The sequence below is a fragment of the Genypterus blacodes genome, unplaced genomic scaffold (genome assembly GCF_046128005.1).
Source record: "Genypterus blacodes isolate CSIRO-AG114 ecotype Tasmania unplaced genomic scaffold, CSIRO-AGI_Gbla_v1 ptg000136l_1, whole genome shotgun sequence".
NCBI classification, from domain to species: domain Eukaryota; kingdom Metazoa; phylum Chordata; class Actinopteri; order Ophidiiformes; family Ophidiidae; genus Genypterus; species Genypterus blacodes.
In genome coordinates, this window is record NW_027466938.1 from 318600 (window position 1) to 342637 (window position 24038).

The following is a 24038-nucleotide window of genomic DNA, read 5'->3' on the forward strand; positions in this document are numbered from 1 at the left end:
GTTGTGTGTAGATTAGGCGGGGGGGGGGGGGGGGGGGGGGGGTAAAGCCTCGGCGTGGCTCAGGGCTGCGTGAGGCCGGCCTGCCATGGCGGCTGTGTTTCAGATGACTCATGGCTTTACTCAACTCAGGCGCAAAAAAGGGGGGAAAAAATAATCTTTTAAAACATTTGAAACTATTTTGCTGAGGTTAGCAGACATTTTTTTCTTACACGTTTTCCCAAAGTCACGTAAGCTTTCCACATGACTGAGCTGCATGGCTTCACTGTATGCAGCTCAGACTCAGACTCAGACTCTATACTCTTAATATAAACAAGAAAGGCTTTCCTCCATCGCCTTTCTGCTAAATTACACCTTCCGTTCCATTAATGGCATTTCTCTGCAATTACCTTCTCATTTATCCATTTTTAATTAACCGTGAGATTGTGTAACCTTCCAGTTTAGAAGGCGACGTCTCCTCCGCCGCTGTATTCTATAGATCCTGAATATATATTTGCTCATTATACCTGAGAACCCTGCGAATAAGATGGAAGAGCGACGCTGCTGCTGCCCTGCTAAGCCAAGGCAGTGTGTGTGTGTGTGTGTGTGTGTGTGTGTGTGTGTGTGTGTGTGTGTGTGTGTGTGTGTGTGTGTGTGTGTGTGTGTGTGTGTGAGAGAGAGAGACTGTGTGTGTGTGTGTGTGTGTGTGTGTGTGACTGTGTGTGAAGAGTTAATGAAGGACAGGGCCAAGGGCAGGAGGGAGGATGGGTGTGTGTGTGTGTGTGTATGTGTCAGAATGACTCAGAGTGCAGCAGCGCTCCTCTGTTATCACACTGTGGGAGGAAGAGCTGCGTTCTTGTCTCCCTCCAGTCCACACACACACACACACACACACACACACACTCAGTAGTGATCTACACACGGTTACAGCTCGCCGCAAAATAGCATTTCTGCAAACGGTCCGGTTCAGAATGGAACCAGGGCCTCCCGCCTTGGCTGAAACGCATCGGTGCCTGGACTGACGGGCTTTGTTTACCTTTGTTCCTCAGCAGTAGTAACGTATTCTGAGGCATTCCTGCTTTAAAATTCCGGTCCTCAGCGTTTGATGAGTTAAATAAGCATGTGATGATTTATCTCAGCAGGTAGTTCACTGCTTAGAAACGCCCCGGGCTGCATTCCAACATTGTTGAACGTCGTCCAAAACAAACCAGCCTTCACTCGTCTGCACCTAAACAGATACGCAGAGGCTTGATTGAACACTTTCAGCTTGACAGAGGTTAGAGAGGAATACCAACAACGGTGATTAAACACGGAGGGCAGCAGACGTGATGAAGACTTCCTGTCTCCTGTCACAACAACACAACAACACAACAACACAATCCTTCCCTCTGTGTCCTCACTAACATGCTGCCCTTGAACTTCGCCTGTAGAGAATGAGGCGTTTAGGATTAATAGACCCAATTTGCACTCCGGGGTGTAACTTTATGACGTTTGCTCTTTTCCAGACCTCTTACTTCTTCCTCCTCCTTGTTCTGCACCCTGTGACCTTTGTCTCGGTGACACTCTGCCACCTCTGGCTTTAGTTGAGCTTCGGTTCAGATTATGAAGTCTAATGAAGTCACTGCAGAGCTTTGAAGAGGCTTTGGAAGGCGAGTGCTTCTATAATAAACTGTATTTTGTCTTCCTGGCATCCATTTTGCTCTCTTTTGACCTCAGCCTTGTTTGTGTTATTGAGTAGTTTCAGGTCTGAAGCGTGCAGACACAGTTTGAGACTCGATCGATACAGACTCTTAGCATCCTGCTTATTATCTTTGTACAAGGACGGTAAAGAATGTTCCTCCTCTCCTCAGGGGCAGTGAGCAGCCGACGCTGCAGCATAGTGCCTTGCTCAAGGGGACTGGCAGGTGCAATGAGCAAACACACGGGGGGTTTGATGGTGGGGGCAGAGGCGCTTATAGACGTACGGGGCGGCTGTAGCTCGGTCCATAGGGGACTCGGCTGGGGGAAGGGTTGCTGGTCCGAGTCCCTGTAGGGACGGAGTGTGGACTGGCAGCTGGAGAGTTGGGGGCACTAACCTTAAAAGGCCACTGCTGAGGTGCCCTGGAGCAAGGCACCAAACCCCCAAAATGCTCCAGGGGTGCCTGCGTCCCCTTGTGTCATTTAAATCTGTACATATGGGAAACATGCAAACTCCACACAGAAACGGCCTGTGTGTGTGTGTGTGTGTGTGTGTGTGTGTGTGTGTGTGTGTCTGTGTGTGTCTGTGTGTGTGTGTGTGTGTGTGTGTGTGTGTGTGTTTGGCTCCATGCCCTCCATCATTTAACTTTATTTTACATTTGGGCTTTTTGAACGTTTGTGCAACCAAAGCAACACATTAAACAAATGCATTTTCTCCCTCTAAACACTTTTAAGTACATCTGCCCTCAGAGCGTTTAGAGTAATGGAGGCTCACTTAAGGCACTTCTGCTCATCGCCACACTAAGTCATTAGAGAGAGAGAGAGGGAGAGGGAGAAGCTTGGGCTCTGTTTGTGTCTGAACAGTGGGGGGGGGGGGGGGGGGGGGGCGCTCCACGGTGAGCCAGAGGTCACCTGATTGGTCCTGACTGATGGCGGCCCCCTGCACACACACCTGTGTCACACACCTAATCTGATCAGGTGTCCATATTGTTTGTCGTCTCTGCCCTGCTGTGCAAAACGAAGCTCCGCCTCCAATCATGTCTTTGTTCCTCAAAGGTTAGAGTCTGCATGTTCACCTTGTATTCTTCCGTTGCCATGGAGCTCATCATGCGTCATGTCTGCATCATTAATGTATTAATTAGCAGCATTAGCAGCCTCATTAGCTGATAGGAGTTGTTAGATATCTGATGATTATGAGATCAGGATGTTGAGCAGCAGGAGTGCCTCTTGATGTTTGTGCTCTCTGGATGTTTAGAGTTTAAAGTCACATGACGCACCGCATTGCTGAGCTGCTTAATGACGAGGAAAATGCTCCTAGTCTGCCTGATGAAGAGCGCTACAATATAAATGTCACCTGCATGGCTGGGTGTACAGTTTGCTCACACTGGGGCGAATCAAACGCTGCCAAAGTGAACAAACACACAACGCAACGCAACGCTGGAATTCATTTGTGAATCATCCCACAGTCGGCGCTGGCGTTGCTTTGAGGTTCGAAATCAAAGCGTAAGTGGAGAAACGGGACAAATTCAGATTCCTGGTTCCGTTTCGTCGACTCACGCCGTCATGAATGATACATTTCTGCCATTCTTTTCCATTTATCACCATGGTAACAGTGTTAAGTCAGGGTTGCGTCTCTATTTGTGGAAACCGGAGCGATGCACTTCTCATGTTCTTTATGGCTGCTCTGCTCCGCTCCTACACGGGCGTCAGTGTGATGGAATGAGAGCAGGTGAGGTTGATCTCCTGGTTCCTTTGGGCTCCTGGTTCCTCTGGGCTCCTGGTTCCTCTTGGCTCCTGGTTCCTCTTGGCTCCTGGTTCCTCTTGGCTCCTGGTTCCTATGGGCTCCTGGTTCCTCTGGGCTCCTGGATCCTCTTGGCTCCTGGGTCCTCTGGGCTCCTGGTTCCTCTTGGCTCCTGGTTCCTCTTGGCTCCTGGTTCCTATGGGCTTCTGGTTCCTCTGGGCTCCTGGGTCCTCTTGGCTCCTGGTTCCTCTTGGCTCCTGGTTCCTCTTGGCTCCTGGTTCCTCTGGGTTCCTCAGCAATCACACTGGGCTCCACTCAGAAGCTCTTGATTGCTTTATTTGTAATGCAGACTTAATTCTGACCCATAATGTGAGGATTAGTCCTCTCAAACATGTGTGGCCTGATTCAGAGTAACACACTGAGCCCCACACACATCCATACAGTAGTATCTATACGGCGTCTGCTCCTATGGTACCCGGAGCTCCAGGCAGCGGAGGAGGAGATTCACTCCCCCCTCTGCCTGGGTGTGACGTCGCTAACGGAGCAGCGGTGCAATCAAAGCTTTGGTTTGGATAAGCGATCCAAATGATGCAGAAAATTAAAAGAGCTTCCCTCGTCCTTCTCTGTCTTCCGTCACCTTCCACGCTCTCTGTGCCGCCATCACGCCTCACTGTTCCACCTTTCAGCGCCTTTATAAGGACGAGGCAGAGAAGAAGCCACGCGTTAAAGTCTTTATTATTAGTGGGCTATTGCTGAATTCTTTTATGTCGGCGATGCAACTGAGCGCACACGTGTCGGTGAAAATGTCACACACACACACACACACACACACGCACACACACACGCACGCACGCACGCACGCACGCACACACACACACACACACACACACACACACGCACACGCACACGCACACGCACACACACACACCCTCCCAGTTAGGGCAAAACCCAGACTAGGTGTTTCTGTGTTGATTCATAACTCTGTGGTCTTAATATCAAATTTACAAAAAGCAAACCTGTGTGTTCTTCTGTGAGATCAGAGCTGTAATGGATTTGTTAGTATGATGAGATTCTTCAGTCTCTCTGTGTGTTCAGGTGTCGGAGGTTGTGTGTGTGTGTGTGTCCTATGCTGTTCCACGTTCCTCTGCGTTCTGTCGTCAGCTTTACCTCATTATTAATTCCCTACAAACACACAGATTTGTGGTATGAAAGGTGAAACACACTGTAAGAACTCCCCCCCCCTCCCCTCCTGCTGCGGCTGAGTGACGACTCCACCATTCTGCCCTGTTTGCTCTGCCTCTGTGAGGAGAACGGGGCTCTCTTCACACACTCTGGACGGCCCCTCTGCTGGGTGAAGTGAGAGAGACTGAGTGGTGCAGAGAGTTGAATCACCTACTGGGACTTTAAAGCAGAAACTCCAGAGAGAGAGAGAGAGAGAGAGAGAGAGAGAGGAGGTTAGGCTCAGATGGATGCAGCTCTCTTTGTCCCTGCGCTCATGTAGCATTTCTTAAAAAGCTGTAAAACCTTTAATATATTCAGTATTTGCTTCATTAGAATCAAAATAATGCACACTGCCTCTTCAACCCCAGCTGACTCCACTCCCCACTCCACCGGGATGAAGACGTCTCCCTCTCCCTCAAGCCACAAAGCAAACAATGGAGGCCAGCGAGGTCTCCAGAGAATCACCAGGAGGCCTCTGCTCGGCTGGAGGAATAATGGAATACGATGGAACCCGAGGGGAGATGGAGGAAGAAGACACAGAGGGAGGAGGAGAGGAAGAAATGTGAAGTGACAGGGAAACACTGGGCCGTGGCCACCTGACATGAACGACTCTAGAAGGTCCCAGAGAGGCCAAAGACCTGAGAGCTCTCAAACTTCACCCAGCTGTCAGCAGGAGAGGGAAGCAGCTTCTTAAACATCTCAATCATCAAAATGAATGCTCAAATCCAGTATTTATACCCCAGCAGAGGTTGAGTGTTGTTTGGTTCTGCTTCCCCCTGTAGGAAGGCGACGCTCTTACAAACGCCTGAGCAGAGATTCAACTCAGAGCTCAGCTGAAGCTTTGACAGCTGAGCGTCCATCTCATCTTCACGCTTACATCCACATTATAATGACATAAACACGAGACAACAACAGGACAACAACAATTCTTCTAAATTCCTAAATCAATTTGTCTGAATGCTGCATTTGCTTGATTTACATATTTTTGGAATAATTCATTACTCTGTGTTGTGAGGAGTGTGTGTGGCCTCGTTCTGCGTTGATTGGATTCCGTAGAAGTTTTCTCTGAGTTCCTGTATAATCATTGTGTGTCTCAGTCTCTGGGTTTCGTTTCAGCAGCGATCACATGACGTAGAGCTGGAAGTGGAGTCTGTTGGTTCCACCAGCCGAAGGTCGCGTCGGCACAAACGCAACGCCGTGTCTGGAAAGTTCCACTTATAAATAGAATGTGAAGGTGAACAAACTCATTATCTCAGTTTGTGTCAAGCTGAGACAAACCAACTGAAAAATCGCACACATGCGCCTCCACAGCGTTCGCTCGCTCGCTCTCTCGCTCTCTCTCGCTCGCCCGCTCTGTCTGGTGGGTGCAGCAGGGGGAGGAACAATAGGAACAGACATCTAAACCAGGTCGTGCGGTTCACGTGCCTCTTCTGTTCCTTGCTCTCTCCATATTAACACTTCGGTGGCCCTGCCTGCCTGGAGGAACGTTTCATCTCTAATCCCCTCTAACTTTGCCACATAAACGCTCGCATCCGTTGTCTCAGCCATTGTTGGATCCGTGTTTCCGCGTGGCTCCCACAGATGGAGGCCCAGGGTGCGGTCCCCCATCAGCCTCATTGGCCCCACCATCACCCCTCAGAATGCAGACTCCACTCCATTTGCGCCCTGCGTGGAACGAACCAATGTGAGCAGGAGTCTGAATTGCAAGCGGTAGAGATTAGTGATGTGTTCAATGTGCATCTGTCCTGCTTGAACTCTCCATTCTACTGTATGTACCAGCTTCTATAAGCATGTGCAGGCAGGAGATGTTAGAAAACAACACCAAAACATTAAGAGACGTGCTTTTCATCTTATTCAGAATGACTTATAGATTAAAATGGAGTTTGACAGCTTAGTGGAAGGACGAGGCGTGAGAAGAATCCTCACAATATTAGAGTCAAAGCTCAAGTAAACATTGCCAGGTTTGGTGTTTGTCTTTTTTTGTCAGTTTCTTCCAAAGTAAGACACCGCTGGCTGTGAGGAAAGGCCGATGTAATTATCATTGTTATCATCAGTGGCAGCTCGTCGGTGTTGTTGTCATCATGAGGCTCCGGGACTTCAAATGCAGCGACTCTGGTGTTTTGACTCAACTTCAAAGTGTGAGAACCGTCGGCTGAGCAGTAATGGATTACATTACAGAGCCCAAAGTGACTCCGCAGAGACCAATTAGACAGTGTGACAGAGTCTGTTTCCTCTGGCCATCCAGTAAAGTGGATTAGCGAGCCTTTCAAGTGGCGTTGGCACGAGATGGACACCGGGTCCGCTCGCATCATCTGCATGGAACTGTGCCTTTACAGTGCAAAGGCTTCAAAGATCAGCTGTCTGTCATGTTTCTGCATGACAAAGTCCAACAATCATGTGTGATCAGAACCGGATGACTGTCTGAAACACGATCAGATGTGTCTCATCCATCCTTCGGGGACGCAGCGTCGTCATGAAAGACTAAACTCACACAACTCTGGCGGCACAAAGCATCAACAGAGATCCAAGCTACTCCAGAGAACAATGGATAGAGACGTGTTCTGAGCTGCCATGGTAGCAGCCGTCTCTGTCTTTGCAGTTATATGATTTGCTTTTTTCATCACTGCATCACCACCTGACGCCACGTTCATCAGTATCATGGCATCATTACTGTGGTTCCAGCTCTGTTTCCTGTTCTGCTGCCAGCTCCTCTCTGAGTGGAGCTCTAATCTTCTCTCACTGTTTCCGCAATTTTCTCTCACCAACAAAGAAGTGAAGTTGGTGTTAAAGCTTGTGCCAGAGCCTTGGACCTTCTAGAGTCAGCTTCAGGTATACAACAGCCTAGAGTCTAGAATCTAGACCCACTCTAGGCTGTATACCTTCAGCTGGTCTTGCTCTCTGGCTGCTCCTCCTCCAAATTCTGAGGACAGACTCTCCCATGTGGAAGTCTGGGATTAATGAAAGGAAGACACATTTAGTCAAGGCTTTGTTTGGCCCTGGTGGAGGTATGCTGCGATGCCCTCTATCGCCCTTCGGGTTCCGTTCTAGGTCTGTTCCAGTTATTATCTATGATCATGGGCTGGGGGTAATGAGATCATGGGAACAAACAGCCAAAATGAGTTTCCATCTGGAGCCAGCTGAGGTGTCAGGAGGGTTTATGGATCCGTTTTGGGACTGGGAACATCCTGGCATTCCCTACCACTTGGTCCTGGATGAGTGGGAGGATAAATAAATGTATAAACCCTGCGAATGGGTGTAGAACACAGGATTTACATGCTGCAGTGTTCCATTATTAATCTGACACATGTGATACATATGATGGATGCTCTGCTGCATCATTGATGAGCCCAGACTGTTCTTGTTCTAAACCAGTGTCACTGTCGTTTGCAGGGCAGCGAGGAGGGCGACGTGGATAAGAACAAGTGCTGCACGCTGTGTAACATGTCCTTCACCTCAGCAGTGGTGGCTCAGTCGCACTACCAGGGTAAAATCCACGCTAAGAGGCTAAAGCTGCTACTAGGGGAGCAGCCGGCCATCACAGCCAAAGGTACGGCCTCCTCCTTCACTCTCTCTCTCTGTGTGTGTGTGTGTGTGTGTGTGTGTGTGTGTGTGTGTGTGTGTGTGTTCACTCATTCCCCATTGCTCTTTCACCTAAACGTGTTGTGTCGGATATGTTTCTGTCCATTAGAGCGCACACACACACACACACACACACACACACACACACACACACACACACACACACACACACACACACACACACACACTTTAGGGGTCAGAGCATACTGCAGGGTCAAAGAGATGGACGTAGGATTGATGTTTACTGTTGTTGTAGTTGTGTAGCTGTTGTGCGCTCTTGTTGTTTCTGTACTTGTGTTTGATCTATGTGTCGATTACAGCTCGGGCCTGCGAAAAGTGATGTTTTTGATATCAACACTGAACTGAATGTGTGTGTGTGTGTAATGTGAGCGGGACACTTACAGAGAATGATCGCCTCACCCTGCAGCTCCCGGGAGCTTTTAGCCTTTTGTTTGCAGTTTGCTTTAGCGGCCCACAAACACTCTGTTTATCTGCCTCTTATTGGTTCTCACCACCCGACGGAACACACACAGGACACACTGCACACTGAACACACTCTGTCCACCACCAAACTAGTGGGTGATGAAGACCAAAACCTCACTTAATTATTCTGTGAGTTGGCTTTCGTTTGGCTTTACGTGACCTGATTTTCTGGAGCAAATCCCTGGGACAGCGGTGTCTCATCTGCCTCCTGTTCTTTTGATTACAGCAGTTTCAGTTGATTTGCATCATAATCTCAATATTTTTTATATTTGTGGCTTAAAGCAGAACCTTTTTATCCTGCTGGGAATAATCCGCCCCTCTCTAAGCTCCGGCAATACATTCATCCATCACACTCACACACACACACACACACGCACACTCTGCTTGGTGGACAGATTCGGCAATCTGATGGGAACGGTAATGACGAGCATCCTCTGTAATTTATGAGACTAATAAAATAATCCTGCCTATGTCCTCAGTGAAGCTTACTCATTTAAATCACTGCATGCGATGTAGTAAATGACATCGCCAGCATTGTCCTGCAGCTCTAATCCCATCTGGGCACGACACCGTGTTCCCAAAGTAAAGTGATCAGCTTTAAAGCAGCTCCGGGGCCTTTTCTCTTTTCCTCACACAACGCTTCATCAGCTCCTGTGTTTTCTGCAGAACTTCTCTTCAGATATGAGCACAGATTGATAACTTCCAATCCCTAAACGCTGGGGAATTCTTTTGTGGAAGAAATTGAATTCCTTCTCCTGTTTTTCCCATTTCAGATGAATTTTCATATCTGAACTGGGTGATTACATCGTGGAAAGTTCCAGGCCTGCCCAGAACTCAGTTATTGTCAAATCGTAGCAAAAATTGCAATGTTTTATGATTTTTGCAATGATGATGCAATGTTTGGCTGAAGTGTGCCAAGTTAAAAGGAGATTAGGTTGGAAAAGACATGCAAGAGCTCTCGGTCTGATCCAGTGAAATCCAGTGAAATCATCTTTGGCTCGGCGGTTATTCCTCTTTGACCTACTTGGGACCTGTTTTTGATGTTCCTGCGTGCTCGATTGAAAAGTTCCAAGCCTGAACACACGGGGAGTTTTTTCCTTCTCCTCTTTTCCACATCAGCTGATCAAACTGAAGCTAAATGGCTCCAGAGTTCAGTCATTGTCAAATTGGATCAATGTGCACTGTTCCTGATTGTTCTTGACCCTCGGAGACGTTTTGTCCTTTTCTCTGCAGACGCCTTCAGATGGAAACCCTGCAGATGATGAAATCACGACATCATCGCGTATTATTTTTGCACAGCCAGGAAAAAGGCCTTCTGTGGAAATAATAAATAATAAAATCGCTTCGGCAATATTTGGCAAAAGCGTGTAAAGTAAAAATGAGATTCTGTGGGAAATCTGTGAGAAATAGCAGAAAACTGAGCTTTGTTTTGTTTCCTTCTTCCCTCCGTCTTTCTCCTTCCATCTATGTTGTATGAAGATTGAATCAGCTGCTCGATCATGAGTATACTGTACATCTAAAGTGGTGGTGAAAATAATGAATCAAGGTCCGAGGGGATTGAGTGAAGGAGAAGCAAAGCAAACATTATATCCTCGGATTGTTCTTGAAGTGAACACCACAGTAGGTTAGTTAGAGCAGATCTGCCTTCAGCTTTGTTTGGTCTGTCGGCCCTTCAGTCTTTTTTTTCTTCTCCCTCCTCAGCCTGGAGTTTTATTTCCTCCTCTCTGTCGTCCCTCAGCAGTGCTTTTCATTTGCTGACTCGGCCTTGTGTGTGGACGCTGTGGCTTCACTCGGCTGTTAGAGGGAAGGTCCACTTGATCACTGATTGAATTCTGAATCAGTAAGTCATGGACAAGCTCACTATGTTGGCATGCAACCATGTTAGATTAGATGAGACGTTAAGATTGGTTTCAGTTTGATGAAAAACTAAATGGCGTGTGTCAAATGCATTGTAGATATGATTGATTGTAGAATTGATCAATTGTATTTGATCCACAGTTATAGTCACACACACACACACACACACACACCATTCTGTTATCATAATTTCAGGACATGACAGGAGTTAAGTTTAGATTTTCTGAATTATTCCTCTTGTCTTTCATATTAACATTTATCAGCCTTATCTCTATCTGCTTCATAGAGTGGTCGTTCTTATTATTCAATTTATTTTGTGTGTGTGTGTGTGTGTGTGTGTGTGTGTCTCTAGTGTTTCTGCTTCTTTAATCCTCTGCAGTCTGATTCTAAATGAAATATCTCTTACAATCACCTGTTCTCTACATTTTTTATAGAATTCTCATAGATCTAGATGAGTCTCAATCTAAATCTTTATTAATTAGTCTGTGCTGTTTTGCAGGTATTTGCCGGTTGAAGATTTTATTGAATGATTTCTTATCTCAATCAACACTCAGATACCCGCTGTTGTTTCTTAAAGCCACAGACAGACAGACAGACAGACAGACAGACAGACATTAAACAGAGGAAGCTCTCTGTCACTCAGGATAATACCCGGACCTGCACCCTATGAGAGTTTACATTAACATAACCGTGGCCTTGTTCTCCACATGTTGTGACAGAAATGTATTTTTAATAACTAATATAAATACAAAGTAATAATATACCTGGACTGAAGCTGCTGACGGTGTTTTCTTCTTCTGCAGGTTTCTGTCGACTTCACATTTGAAAACAGTCAAACTAACCAAAGACAGGACTTTTTATTGTGTTTGAGTTTTATTCCCACACATCAAAATCCCTGAAACGGCATAAAGCATCCTGGGAAATTAAATCACTTCATTAAAATTCATGGAAATATTGATTGACGCTCAGTTTGTAATAAAAGGCAAATATCAGGCAAATGTATTAGTTTAACCCCCGAGGGACACACACACACACACACACACACACACACACGTCCACACACTCTTTTTAATTTGCTCTGGCACCTCACGGAAATGCAGAGAACGTTATTGAGTTACATCATCTGTGTGTCCCTGGCGTCCATATCGGCTAGATTCTTGTTTTTAAGTGAAAGAAGTCAAATCTGTTGCCGTTTCCTCCAAACTTGATCCGTCCGGTAAAGCCGTAAATTCAAACCCCGCTTTATTGTACAGCATCACATTTGTCACGAGTAGAAAATGTCAGGAAGGCAACCCGGGTGCAGCTGGAGGCCTGGACTATTGATTTCTACATAAGTAACATCAGCGGAGTGGCTGAGAGCCTCTTTAGATCCATTCTCCTCTCAGGGCTTCTGTTGTTTCCTCTGTTGTTCCAGCCTGCTGCCAGCCAGAGAAACACTCGCCAAGCACTTTCTCCTCTTTCAGCCCCAAACAATGGGCAAACATACGGGAAGGTTGAGAAAGATTCAATGCAGATGCTAATGAGAGCATATTTCAGCGGTGTCGGGTGAAGCTCCTGCTCTTTCCCCAGGCATTTGTGCTTCTTAACCTGAGATGAAGCAGCCTGAGGTCAGAGTGAGGGGTGCAGGAGGGGCTACAGGCTGCTGCTCTGCTCTGAATGATAACTTATCGGAATGTTACAGTTGAAATTACAGTTTAATAGCTTTTCCTGGGGTTTGTGGGACGTCTGCAGGCTGCAACCACACAGCAGGGGGGTTGTGTTTTGTGCTGAGGAATGAGCGTGGATGCATTTAAGGACCTGCTGATGTTAAGTCACCGTTGCGGTAAAGGTCATCGTGTCTTTGATTTATTATCTTTAAAAAGCAGGGATGAACTTCTTTGCATCCCTCGATTGCAGACATGAGACATGTTGTCGTTCTGAGAGGAAGACGTTGGTAGAGTTTGTTAGAGTGTTTATGAAAGGAGAGCGTTTCTGGATCTAATTCAGCTTGTTGCCATGTTAGAGGAGAGTGAGATCAACCTGCAGGCTCCTACGTCACGCTGTACCGTCCCTGCAGCCTCTAAACTTCTTTCCACGCTGCGTCTCCCGCCTCCCGGCTCGTCCGCTCGCTCCGTTCTCCCACAGGCTGTGTCTTCAGATGAGCTGTCCGTGGTGCTGAAAGCCGTGCCGGGTCAAACGTCGCGCTGTATCATATTTCCAAACTCGGAGGCTCTTTTGTTCTCCTGACAGACGCATCTTATATGCAGCGCATTCACAATCAACATCGCTGTGTTTGTGCTCATTTACATAATCGAGTGAAAACAAGCGGCCAAGCGGATATTTATGTCATGCTGAGCAAAACTAAACAGCCTCTAAATAATGGAGGCTACACTGACTCACACACACACACAACACAAATATTATGGAACAAAACTTTTCTGTTATGCTGCTCTGGTTCAGCAGCACCACAGTGTGTGTGTGTGTGTGTGTGAGAGAGGTTAGTGATGTTGCTGTCTGAAGTAGAACAAGAAAAGAAAAACAATCTAAAGGATAAAAATGATGTGAGCAGGTTGAGGAGTTTGCATTCATTCCACCTGAGGGAACCATGACTCACACTATGTAATGTGTGTGTGGCATTCTTAAGACTAAAAGGCTCCTATGGCACCAAACACACACAAGCAGCTGTGTGTCGCTCCACATGTTCAGCAGCTTCATACACTGAGAGGAGCCCGGCTGTTTGAAGCTCCAATCTAATGAGAAGGATGAAATGAAAATGAATCAAATCCATTTTTCAGACTGAAGCAAAGCTAAACAAACTGGATCCTTACTGAATATTTGCTTCAGCGACTTTGCGAGGGCATAAAAAGACAAAAGTCCTCCGTCAGACTGTGGATGAGTCCCAGACAATACACAGCTGATTGTATCCGTTAGACTCCTTGATGAAGAAGAAGAAGAAGAAGAGGGAGAGTCCTGTGAAGAATCCTGCAAGTGGAGAGTTTCTGCAGATCCATGAAGCTGCATCAGTTTAGCAGTCATGTATCAAACTGCACCTTTAACCCCCCGTTCACCAGCCGCAGAGCCTCCGGTCTCTGTGCTCCCCGTGAATCCATGTCCAATCAACAAAGCACAAAGAGAGAGCGGCTCGCTGAACGTTTGCTCGCTACGTGACGACCGTTTCAAACGCGTCAATATGTATTATTATGTTTCTAACACTCCTCTGCACAGAAAGCAAAGAGACCCAAAAACGAGGCTGACAGGAAAGAAATCCATCCAATTACTTAGAAGCAGAGTTTAGGATTGAATGCTGAGCCGACGAGTCTGACCTGGGCTGACTGACTGAGCCTGAGTGCACACGCTGACATCATCTGACCTTAGTCTGAAATCAGTCTGTGTAAACAAATCAGGTTCAACTTTACATGCAAAGGTCAAAGAGCTTCTGTCCTTACTTCACTCATCTACCGATCATAACAGACGACAGGTTGATCTATTCAGCCGGGTTCTGCTCAGAATAGGACTCTAAACATTATCAGAATTTCCTTAAATCTCCGATACAGATTCTTTATCCAGTCCTTTGTTCATGTTTCTGTGGTTGAAGTGATGTTTAACTCGTATTTACTCAGTCAAGGTGACATCACTATGAAGAGACACCACACACACACACACACACACACACACACACACACACACACACACACCCATAACTGTGTCTTCTCAGCAGCTGCTCCTTGTTAGCAGCAGTTTGATTCCGATGAACTGATCCTTTCTCATGACATCATCAGTGTTTGTAAATCTCCTATTAAATGAAAGAATGTGACGCTAAATGTTTGCATCCCTTTGCTTTAATGTGCAGGGTCCATATTAAATATCCCTGTAGGTTGATGACATTAAAGGTGTGTGTGTGTGTGTGTGTGTGTGTGTGTGTGTGTGTGTGTGTGTGTGTGTGTGTGTGTGTGTGTGTGTGTGTGTGTGTGTGTGTGTGTGTGTGTGTGTGTGTGTGTGTGTGTGTGTGTGTGTGTGTGTGATTATCATTCTGTTCCTGAACGCCTGCTATGGGAGAAGAGTGTAGTCATAGTTTGTCTAAGATGTGTAAATGAGATCGTCCCAATCTATAGGCTAATAAATGTGGCCTTTTTTATTCAAGCAGTTCCTGGGCACAATTATGTAAATGCTCCATCAGCAGTGACCCGTGGAGCTGAAGCTCAACCACATGCAGTCAGATCTGCTAACATTGTGTAAAGCCCAATTTCATATTTAGTGATTCTGCGTCTGTGTCAAGCTGCATGAATGTTAATCTGCCTTTAATGTTTTTATACAAACACAAGCACATTTATTTCCCTCTTCCTCCTCGTGGCTCGTCGTCTGAGTTCTATCAGCATTATTACCGGTGCTTCTCTGCTCTCTCTGGCCTTCAGCCAATGGTCGGTCTGTGCTGCAGGCGGAGTGGCTGCCATGAATGTCACTTCCTTTAACATCTGCAGCTTAATGTGGAAGTTATTTTCCCTGCACTGATGCTAGTTTACTGGAGAGTCGTTTGGACCCCAGAGCTTTCATATCGTTCAGATCTTAGCAAGGCAAATGCTGTCCTCCTTCACATTTACATAGGAATGAATGAATAAAGCTCATAGTATAACAATCACCCACAGATATGAACAGTTATCAATATAGGAACTGTAATGGTGAATGTATGAATCCTCTGCTGCATGCTGCCTCGCTCATGGAGTCTCGTTCTGACTGTTTGGTCATAAACCTGCAGACCAGCAGCCTTGTGGAGGTCATCTAGTATTTAAGGCTCTGTGCTCCTCCTCTTCCTCCTCACACAGAGGAGCAGATCCTGGTCTTGATGATCTCTCCAGCTCTCCTTGTGTAGCAGCAGATCTCCTGGTATCTCCTCCATGTTCTTGAGACTCTGCCTGTGACTGCACGTACAGATGTGCATAGACTCTGAAAGCAGCAGCAGCAGCAACAGAACGATGGACTAATGAAGGCTGGATTGACAGAATGAGCAGATAATTAGAGAATTAGAGCATTTTCTTACTTTTAAACATTCTAACTCAAACCCATCCACAGACTCTAAATGAAATCATTACTGTCTCTAAACTGTTGTCCCATCTGCAGCGTTTCTTAAGGACAAACAATCTGCAGTGGGGTTTCTTTCTCTGTTACGAATAAACCTAAGGGATGAAGATGTTTTGTTTGCTTGCTTCTCTCAGCCTGGGCCGTAGCTCTAAACCCTCCTCAGGGAGAGAGAGAGAGAGAGAGAGAGAGAGAGTGAGAGGAGAAGCAGGACGAGGAGAAAGTGATCAAAGAATCAAAGAAGTTTGATCTCTTCACCACGTTAAACTTTAAATCACATCTACATCTAAATCCTCTTACATTCCCTCTGTGTGTGTGTGTGTGTGTGTGAAATCATTAAATCTACTTCAGAGGACACACAAGCTGAAGAAGACAGTGTTTTAAAATGTAATATGTATCCATAATGTCTTCTCAAGAGAGGGAAAGATGCACGTTATTCTATACAGAGCACATGTGGAGGTCTGAGCTCCTCTGTCAGTGTGTGTGTGTGTGTGCAGCCGCTCGGGGTAAAGACAGAATGTTTGTAAAGGGTTAAACTTGGTCAGCTGCTCAATTATTTAAGGCACATGAAATTTATCCTAAGTCAGCTCGGAGTGAGCTACATTACACACACACACACACACACACACACACACACACACACACACACACACACACACACACACACACACACACACACACACACACACACACACACACACACACACACACACACACACAGGGGCAGAGACCCACACACTGTACCACAGATGTGTGGGTCCCAGAACTGAGGCTCGTCTGTCCAGGTATGGACGGACAAGAGATATTTGATTTCATTCCCAATTGGATGCAGCTGTATATGCAGTGCAGCTCCAGGCTCTTATCTCCTCTCCCAGCTTGTTGCAGAGGATCCAGAATGCTGCAGCTTGTCTCCATTGGCTGCTCCTCCCTGCTCACACTGAGGTGAAGTCCTTGATGTTTGCCTGCACAGCAGCGCCCACACGTCTGAGCTCTCTCATTCAGGTTTACGCTCACTTCTGCTCGTTCCAGTGCCAGTGAAAGGCCCGATGCCACACAGACCCTGAACCTCCGGCCAGACGCTTCCCCTTTGTGGTCCCAAGGTGGCAGAATGACTTGACTTAACCAAATGCCATTCAATCCAATCACTCTCTCTTTAAACAACAGTTAAAGATCCTTAAACACCTTTGATTCATTTCTAGACCGATGAATTAAGAACAATCTCTCTCTCTCTCTCTCTCTCTCTCTCTCTCTCTCTCTCTCTCTCTCTCTCTCTCTCTCTCTCTCTGTTGACCACTAGACCTTTGCTTCTTGGTTCTTCCTCTTGTTGTTCTCTCTGCTCTAGCTCTTTGCTTGTGATGTATTCAAATCTCAGATGTACGCCAAATGACTAAATGTCAATGTAAAACACATCTGTCACTCATCTCTCTCTACAAACACATCCTCAGACGGCCTCCACTCCTTCGTTTCCTTTAGCTTCTTGAAACGAAGCTCATATTTTCGGCTTCTTGCTAAAAAAACAACATCTATCTTCTAAGAGCCTGAAGAGCATCAGAGTGAGATCAAGTCTCTCCACATGTTGAGAAGAACTCTGTCCCTCCTCTCCCTCCTATCAGCTCAGGCTCTAAATGTGTATCTGGACCTGCAGCAGGCAGTAACAGCTCAGACTGCAAAGGTCACTCGTGTTCTTATTCTCCACAGAGACAGAAATGTGTTGCTTAACAACCTGCTTACATTACATCAATCACAATGCAGACAAGCCACAGCAGCAGATATCATCAGTCAGATAAGATACAGAGATCAAGAGACAACATGTCGTCAATCTGTCCCATGAAGCCTGTAGGGTAGAGGTTTGCTTCTATAGTTCTTATGTCTGGGGATGAACAGAACCAATACTGTGGATGAGGCAACATGCAGGAGGAATCAAATATAAAGAAATGATAATAAGCTTAGCATTGAGCTCTTTGAAGTTGTAAGAGTAAACAGTGTGAGTCCAGGCTGAATGACTTTAGATTATGTTTGTGTTTACTGCATCAAAGCTTCTCTGCTGCGTTCGGCGCTTTAACTCAACCACAGAGTCACAAACTGCTCTATAATTTAAAGCTCTATTAGCATAACTGTAGAAATTAGGGTGTTTATGTAAAGCTTCTGTAAGCTTTTCATCTGTACACTGTTGTACGCGTGTCTCCCTGGAGACAGACGTGACATGAATGTGACTAATTACTGCCACAGAGGAAGAAAGACAGGAAAGCTGCAGTTTGAATCAGAATCACTTCAAAGTGTGTGTGTGTGTGTGTGTGTGTGTGTGTGTGTGTGTGTGTGTGTGTGTGTGTGTGTGTGTGTGTGTGTGTGTGTGTGTGTGTGTGTGTGTGTGTGTGTGTGTGTGTGTGTGTCCTTGTCTTGATGATGAAGGCCATCAGGCTCAGAGGAGTCTCACCTGGAGGTCCTGATGTTTCCCTCCTCACACATCATTCTTTAAGTCTTTAAACACCGGATGATGACGCTGCATGAAGCTCTTTGTGTTGTTCTGCGTCTTTCCACTCTGACGGCTCAGGTTGTCCAGTCGTCATGACTCCTCTCTCTCTCTCTCTCCCCTTCTCTGGGTAGCAAACTACATCAAGCGTATTCTCTTATGTTCGCCTCATAGACAGGACTGTAAAGTGTCCTTAACCCAGCAGGTGCCACAAGTACAAAGTCACCAAGGAAACAGAGCCGACGCCATCTGCCTCTCGGGGAAGGCGGCGGTGGGGGCGGCGGCGGGCGGCGGGCGGCGGGCTCCTCCCTCTGAACTGAGCTGAACTCTCAATCAAAGCACAGAGGGGTGTTAAACAGTACGGCTCTAATGATGCTCTGAATGGGGGAGAGGGCTTCAGTGCGTTCTGTGCCTGCTGGGTGTGTGTGTGTGTGTGTGTGTGTGTGTGGGTTATCTATGATGCTGAAGTGAGACGCAGGCAATAACACAAGCTGTTCTGAACAAGGAGCTGTGTGCCTCTAATTAAACACAAAGACTTTAGGTAACGCAGGCCAGCTTTGGTCTCGACACGTGTTCTGCTGTAAACGCTGCATGAATATTAATGAGGAGATCTACGTCAGCTGAGTTCCTCTTATCTTCTCCCTTTATTCCCTAAGGGAGCTTTTTCTTCCTTTAACTTTCCTTTAAAACCCCATTGATCCACGTTTATTATCTCTCTGGCTTTGCACCGCTGTTTACAGTGAGTGAAAACAACCCCAGTCACTGTGCACTTAAGGCTCTGTTTCCATTGGTTACCTGCATCAGAGGCTGCACCGGGTGGGCGTGTCTAACCAGGTGGGCGTGTCTAACCAGCTGTTGGACACATGTCACAGAAGTAGAGGAATTAAATAACAAAGCTCTCAGTCTCTAGCTTTGTCTTGCTTGATGCACATCTGTTGGCATGAAGCTCAGATTTTATATATTTAAAGTATAAGGAGAGGTTGTTCTGGTCTCAGGCTCGGCCTCCTCCTCTCTCTCTCTGCTCTGTTCTTCATGTTTGCTCCTCCTCCTCTCTCTCTGCTCTCCACCTGCAGAAATCTGTCACGCCGTCATTTTAGATTTATTCAATAAGAACCGCAAACCGCAGAAGTCCACAGGTTTCTCTAAGAGCAGCTTAGAGGATCAGGCTGGTATCCTGTGAGGGAGAAAAGCCTCCTAGGCCTCACTCACACACACACACACACACACACAGAGCTGGTTTGACATCTTTCAGGTTCTTTGGACATCTCAGGGATTGTTGTCACATTTCCCGTACTATCCTGTATGGAACTGTACTGTAAACTATCAGGGAACATAAACCTCAGATGTATGGGATCTGTGTATCCATGGATCCAGACTGAGACGGCTACAGAACAGCATCATGACGTTAAACTGGGGCCTAAGTCTCTTTGTCATTACATAAGTGACTTTAAACTCTTCTGGACCGGTTTGGGCTTTGACGTTTCCCTCCTCTCTCCTCCTCAGCTGTGTGTCATGTGATGCGTCCCACACGTGTCCCATAAGCCCGTCCATGCATGCCCTCCCCCCTCCCCCTCCCCCTCCCCTCTCCCTGAGCATACAGGACCTTTTATAGGAGCTCTTTGTGTGCAGCCGTCCTTTGCATTCCGCCTCAGTCCAGGAGTTTGGAACGAGAAAATGACACCAAAGCCAAACGGCCATTTATCTCCTTTTTCCCTCCACGTGATGGCGGATGAACTTTAAATTGAGTCTCCATTGTTTATGTTAATGGGCTTTTAGGGAAGCCAGCTTGGCTAAGGTCTGCTACTTGGATCAGCAGTGTAAATGTCAAGGATGCAGGTGTTGGAGTCATTAGGGTCCTTCTCTTCATAATTACTGTGCTGGGGTGGAACGCCGAGCTTTCACAGCCATTCTTACCCGAGCACCACTACTACTACAGCTACTACAGCTACTACAGCTACTACTATAATCAGGGCTCACACAAGTGCTCCTAAAATGGAAAATGCAAGAGTCGGCTCTCCAAAAGCATTTGCATACCAAGGAGAGAGGGGGAGAGGGGGAGAGAGAGAGAGACTGGCTGTGTGTGTGTCTCTCTCCCCGTCTTTATGCTGCATTTGGGTGTAGAGCAGCTTTGTGAGGAACTTGAGCTCGTGGTTTTCGTTTGTGCGGCCAATCAGATGTGTTCAGGTGTTTATTGGAGCCGGAGAGCAGCAGAGGGCGTAAACACACCGACGCCACTGCTCTTTGTCTCCCCCTCTCCTCCTGGTTGCGTCTGAACCAGGATAGAAAGGTTTAAACAGCCCACATCCCTCTCTCCACCAACACCAGCTGCAGATCTGCGACACACAGCCTCTACAACGCTCCGCCACACTCTGAGCTCGCCGCCCCGGCTGTGTTCTCACTCACATCCAGACCTTTAGCTTTCTAAACAGCTCTGATGGAGTATCACAGTATTGATCCTGCTGTATGGATGATTTAAACACGCACACGTGGAATCAGGGTCCGATCTTTACTCTGTTTCAGTTTCCCTGCTGGCTTTGAATCGTGGCGCCGACGTGCAGAGGCTCTGACTCTCAAAGTGTTTTATGAGGCTGCAGATTAAGATGATGGCTCTCCTGGGAAGCTGGCAGGAGGAGCAGGAATGTTTATAACTTTCCCTCTCCAGGCCACGGCTACAAACTACAAACTGCAAGCTTAGCCTTACAACTAATGTTAATGCCAAAGATGTAAAAACACAAACAAACTACAAACGCGTGCCCTAAATCATCAGCGCCCATAACTGAACATCATTCCTAAAGCTTGTGTTGAGTTAATTAAGGCGGCGCTCTCCCGTTAAGGAGACGCTGTTCTAAGTAGTGACACAGATAAAAGGCCAATAACAAATGGCACATTAATTAGCTACGTACTTAAATTGCCACTCGCTGCGGCTTCAAAGCTAAATGTTTGTAGGATGAATAATCGGTGGCAGAAGAGCTGCGAGTTTGAAAAACGAGAAGAAATGTTGTATTGATAGTGTCAAAACAACGAGGAAGAAGAGGAAGAAGAAGAGGAAAGGAGCGTCTGCAGTCTGCTGGGCACCGGAGCAGTTTTGTCTCTGTGATGCAACACAAAGTCTGAGGAGTGAGAAGCATGGGAAAACTAATCACACAGACTCCATGCTGCTCTGATGAAGCATCAGTGTGTGAGACAGGTTAGGGTTGGCTTACAGACCCTGCAGATGAGGACAAGTGTGTACATCTCTATGGCCTCTCAGCCTAAATGATCCATGTGATGACACGTTCACTTTGGCTCAGTGTGCTCACAGTAACAGCATCACTGAGAAACACAAACCGACCTGGAGTTAAACTCACACACACTCCAAAACAAACACTTTCCAACTTTCTTTTTTTTTCTAGCGGGGGGAAAGGAAAATCTGTTGTTTCTATTTTTGAACCTCATTATCCATATCAGCTTATCTGCCAGCTGTCTCTCTAAACAGCCTCGTTAAGAGAGACAAAACTGGCACCGCTGGGTTTGGAGCACTGAAGAAGCTCCTAGAGCGGCCAGCAGAGCTTCACACTGAAGCTCCTCCAGCAGAGCTTCACACTGAAGCTCCTCCAGCAGAGCTTCACACTGAAGCTCCTCCAGCAACCAGCAGAGCTTCACACTGAAGCTCCTCCAGCAGAGCTTCACACTGAAGCTCCTCCAGCAGCCAGCAGAGCTTCACACCGAAGCTCCTCCAGCAGAGCTTCACACCGAAGCTCCTCCAGCAGAGCTTCACACTGAAGCTCCTCCAGCAGAGCTTCACACCGAAGCTCCTCCAGCAGAGCTTCACACTGAAGCTCCTCCAGCAGAGCTTCACACCGAAGCTCCTCCAGCAGAGCTTCACACTGAAGCTCCTCCAGCAGCCAGCAGAGCTTCACACCGAAGCTCCTCCAGCAGCCAGCAGAGCTTCACACCGAAGCTCCTCTAGCAGAGCTTCACACCGAAGCTCCTCCAGCAGCCAGCAGAGCTTCACACACCGAAGCTCCTCCAGCAGAGCTTCACACTGAAGCTCCTCCAGCAGCCAGCAGAGCTTCACACTCTCGTCCTCCTCTTCTCCCACAGTGAAGGTTTGAGCCAGGAGCCTCCTCACTCTCACACAATGAGTCCTGACGTCAGTATGATGATGCAAGCTGTGATACCAGCCAGCGTGATGTTGATTTAGCTGCTGGTTGCGTCTGCAGGGTGTGTGTGTGTGTGTGTGTGTGTGTGTGTGTGTGTGTGTGTGTGTGTGTGTGTGTGTGTGTGTGTGTGTGGTTGAAAGCTGCTCTATAGGTCTCTTCCAGAGGCTGATGGTGTCGCTCAGAGGCTGTCAGCTGTCGGCTCGTCCCATTTAAGCGTCAGTGTGTTCACTCTCAGCTCTTCTGGGTGCTGAGATGGAATCAAAGCTTCTCTAATGGACTCATCTCATCTCACACAGTAAATATCTGCAGGTGTTCACATGCAGCTGCTCTCACTTCTTTGGGGAGTTTTCTTCTCTGACTCTGTTGTTCTGATATCTTATCCAAGCAGAAGCTGCAGATGAAGTTCTGTTGGGAGTTCAGAAAAAAAGGTTTGACATGTTCAGTGTGTGTGTGTGTGTGTTTATAGTTTATTAAAGCTTTGCTACTATTCATATTAACTTTTGTGCTCTGTGTGTTCTGACCTCTGACCTTTTAAGATGTTAAAAATAAATTTAATTATGAAGGTCACCCAAAATTAAAAATAGAATGGAATCTGTTTTTTGAATACAAACAAACTGTGTGTGTGTGTGTGTGTGTGTGTGTGTGTGAGTGTGTGTGTGTGTGTGAGAGAGAGAGAGAGAGAGAGAGAGAGTGAGAGAGAGAGAAATGAACGTCTTATTTACAAAGGTTACAGCTAATTAATTTTGCAGGAAATGTCACAAAACTCCCATTAAGCGTGTTGAATGTCTTCTTCACATGTGAGGAAACAGTTGTGTATGTGTTGTTTATACACGGACATATACTGCTGCATATATGCTTTAACACACCTTTGCTGATGTGTGCCTGATCTTCAGAGGAGGAGAGATTTCACACACACCTGACAGTTGCGTGACAAATTCAAATTCCAAATTCATCAGAATACATAATCAACCACACTTCTACTTTTCCTGTCATGTATGTGTGTGATCCCATCTTAAACACGCGTGCCTGAAGCAGAGAGGACCGAAGACTCTGACATGCAAACTGCTCTTCCAGGCCCGTCCGCCTGCTTGAGACGTAACACGAATGGCCGGGATCCCTCTCAGATCCTTGGCTGCTGTTGGCTCTCTGACCTCTGACCTCTCTGCACATGGGAGAGAAGAAGAGCAAGTGTTTCCCCTCCGAGTTTAATTAAGCCTGACATTTACACCGGTGTATTAGTAAGAGAGGTCGTCCTTTCAACCGCATCAGTACCGAGTTCAACCCTCTGCCGGTTCCTTGTTGCCGTGGTTATGAGTAGCAGCTCCTGTAAGTGCATTAATTGCAATGTAAACGTCCTCTCCGCTGCTGACGATGGTTGTTCTGATGCACTTAAGGCTGAGTTCACAGTTTGCCGAGGGGAACAGAACGCTGACAGTCAGGATTGGAAACACTGCCACCCCTTCGGTGCTCAGCGGAGCCGCCACTTTGCCATGTTGACTAGTATAATGCTACATAATGGGACAGCAGTAATTGTTGACTTAGGGGGAGCCGAGCACTGGAGTGTTTAAACTGATTAACTTCATAGCGCGGCTCAGCATCGGGGGAAGGCTCGGTGTGACGGGACGCTCGTCCGGGGTTAATGCCAGCATCCATGCATGAAGGCACAAGTGGGCAGCTGTGAGAGGAGTCGGCTCTTTATTTGTTTGCCAAGTAGAATGAAGGTTTTTTTCTTCTTCTTCAGGCATTTAATGGATGTAGCAGCTTGTTATTCAGGGGGCTGCGCTGGAATGGGCACAGTCATTGTTACAGCGTCCCTGATTGGTGCTCATTAAATTACATT

General features: G+C 46.9%; 2 protein-coding genes across 2 annotated transcripts in view; both read left to right on the top strand.

Moving 5' to 3' along the window:
• LOC143011552 (E3 ubiquitin-protein ligase TRIM39-like) overlaps positions 1 to 24038 on the top strand; it is a 124432-nt gene that overhangs the window by 63143 nt on the left and 37251 nt on the right. The gene's annotated exons all lie outside the window — the stretch shown is intronic.
• The window catches only part of LOC143011568 (zinc finger matrin-type protein 4-like), a 72373-nt gene that overhangs the window by 37007 nt on the left and 11328 nt on the right, over positions 1 to 24038 (top strand). Inside the window, exon 3 of the mRNA XM_076164471.1 lies at positions 8006 to 8162. Within this exon, the coding sequence (XP_076020586.1) occupies positions 8006 to 8162 (157 nt within the window). The remainder of the gene's footprint in view (positions 1 to 8005; positions 8163 to 24038) is intronic.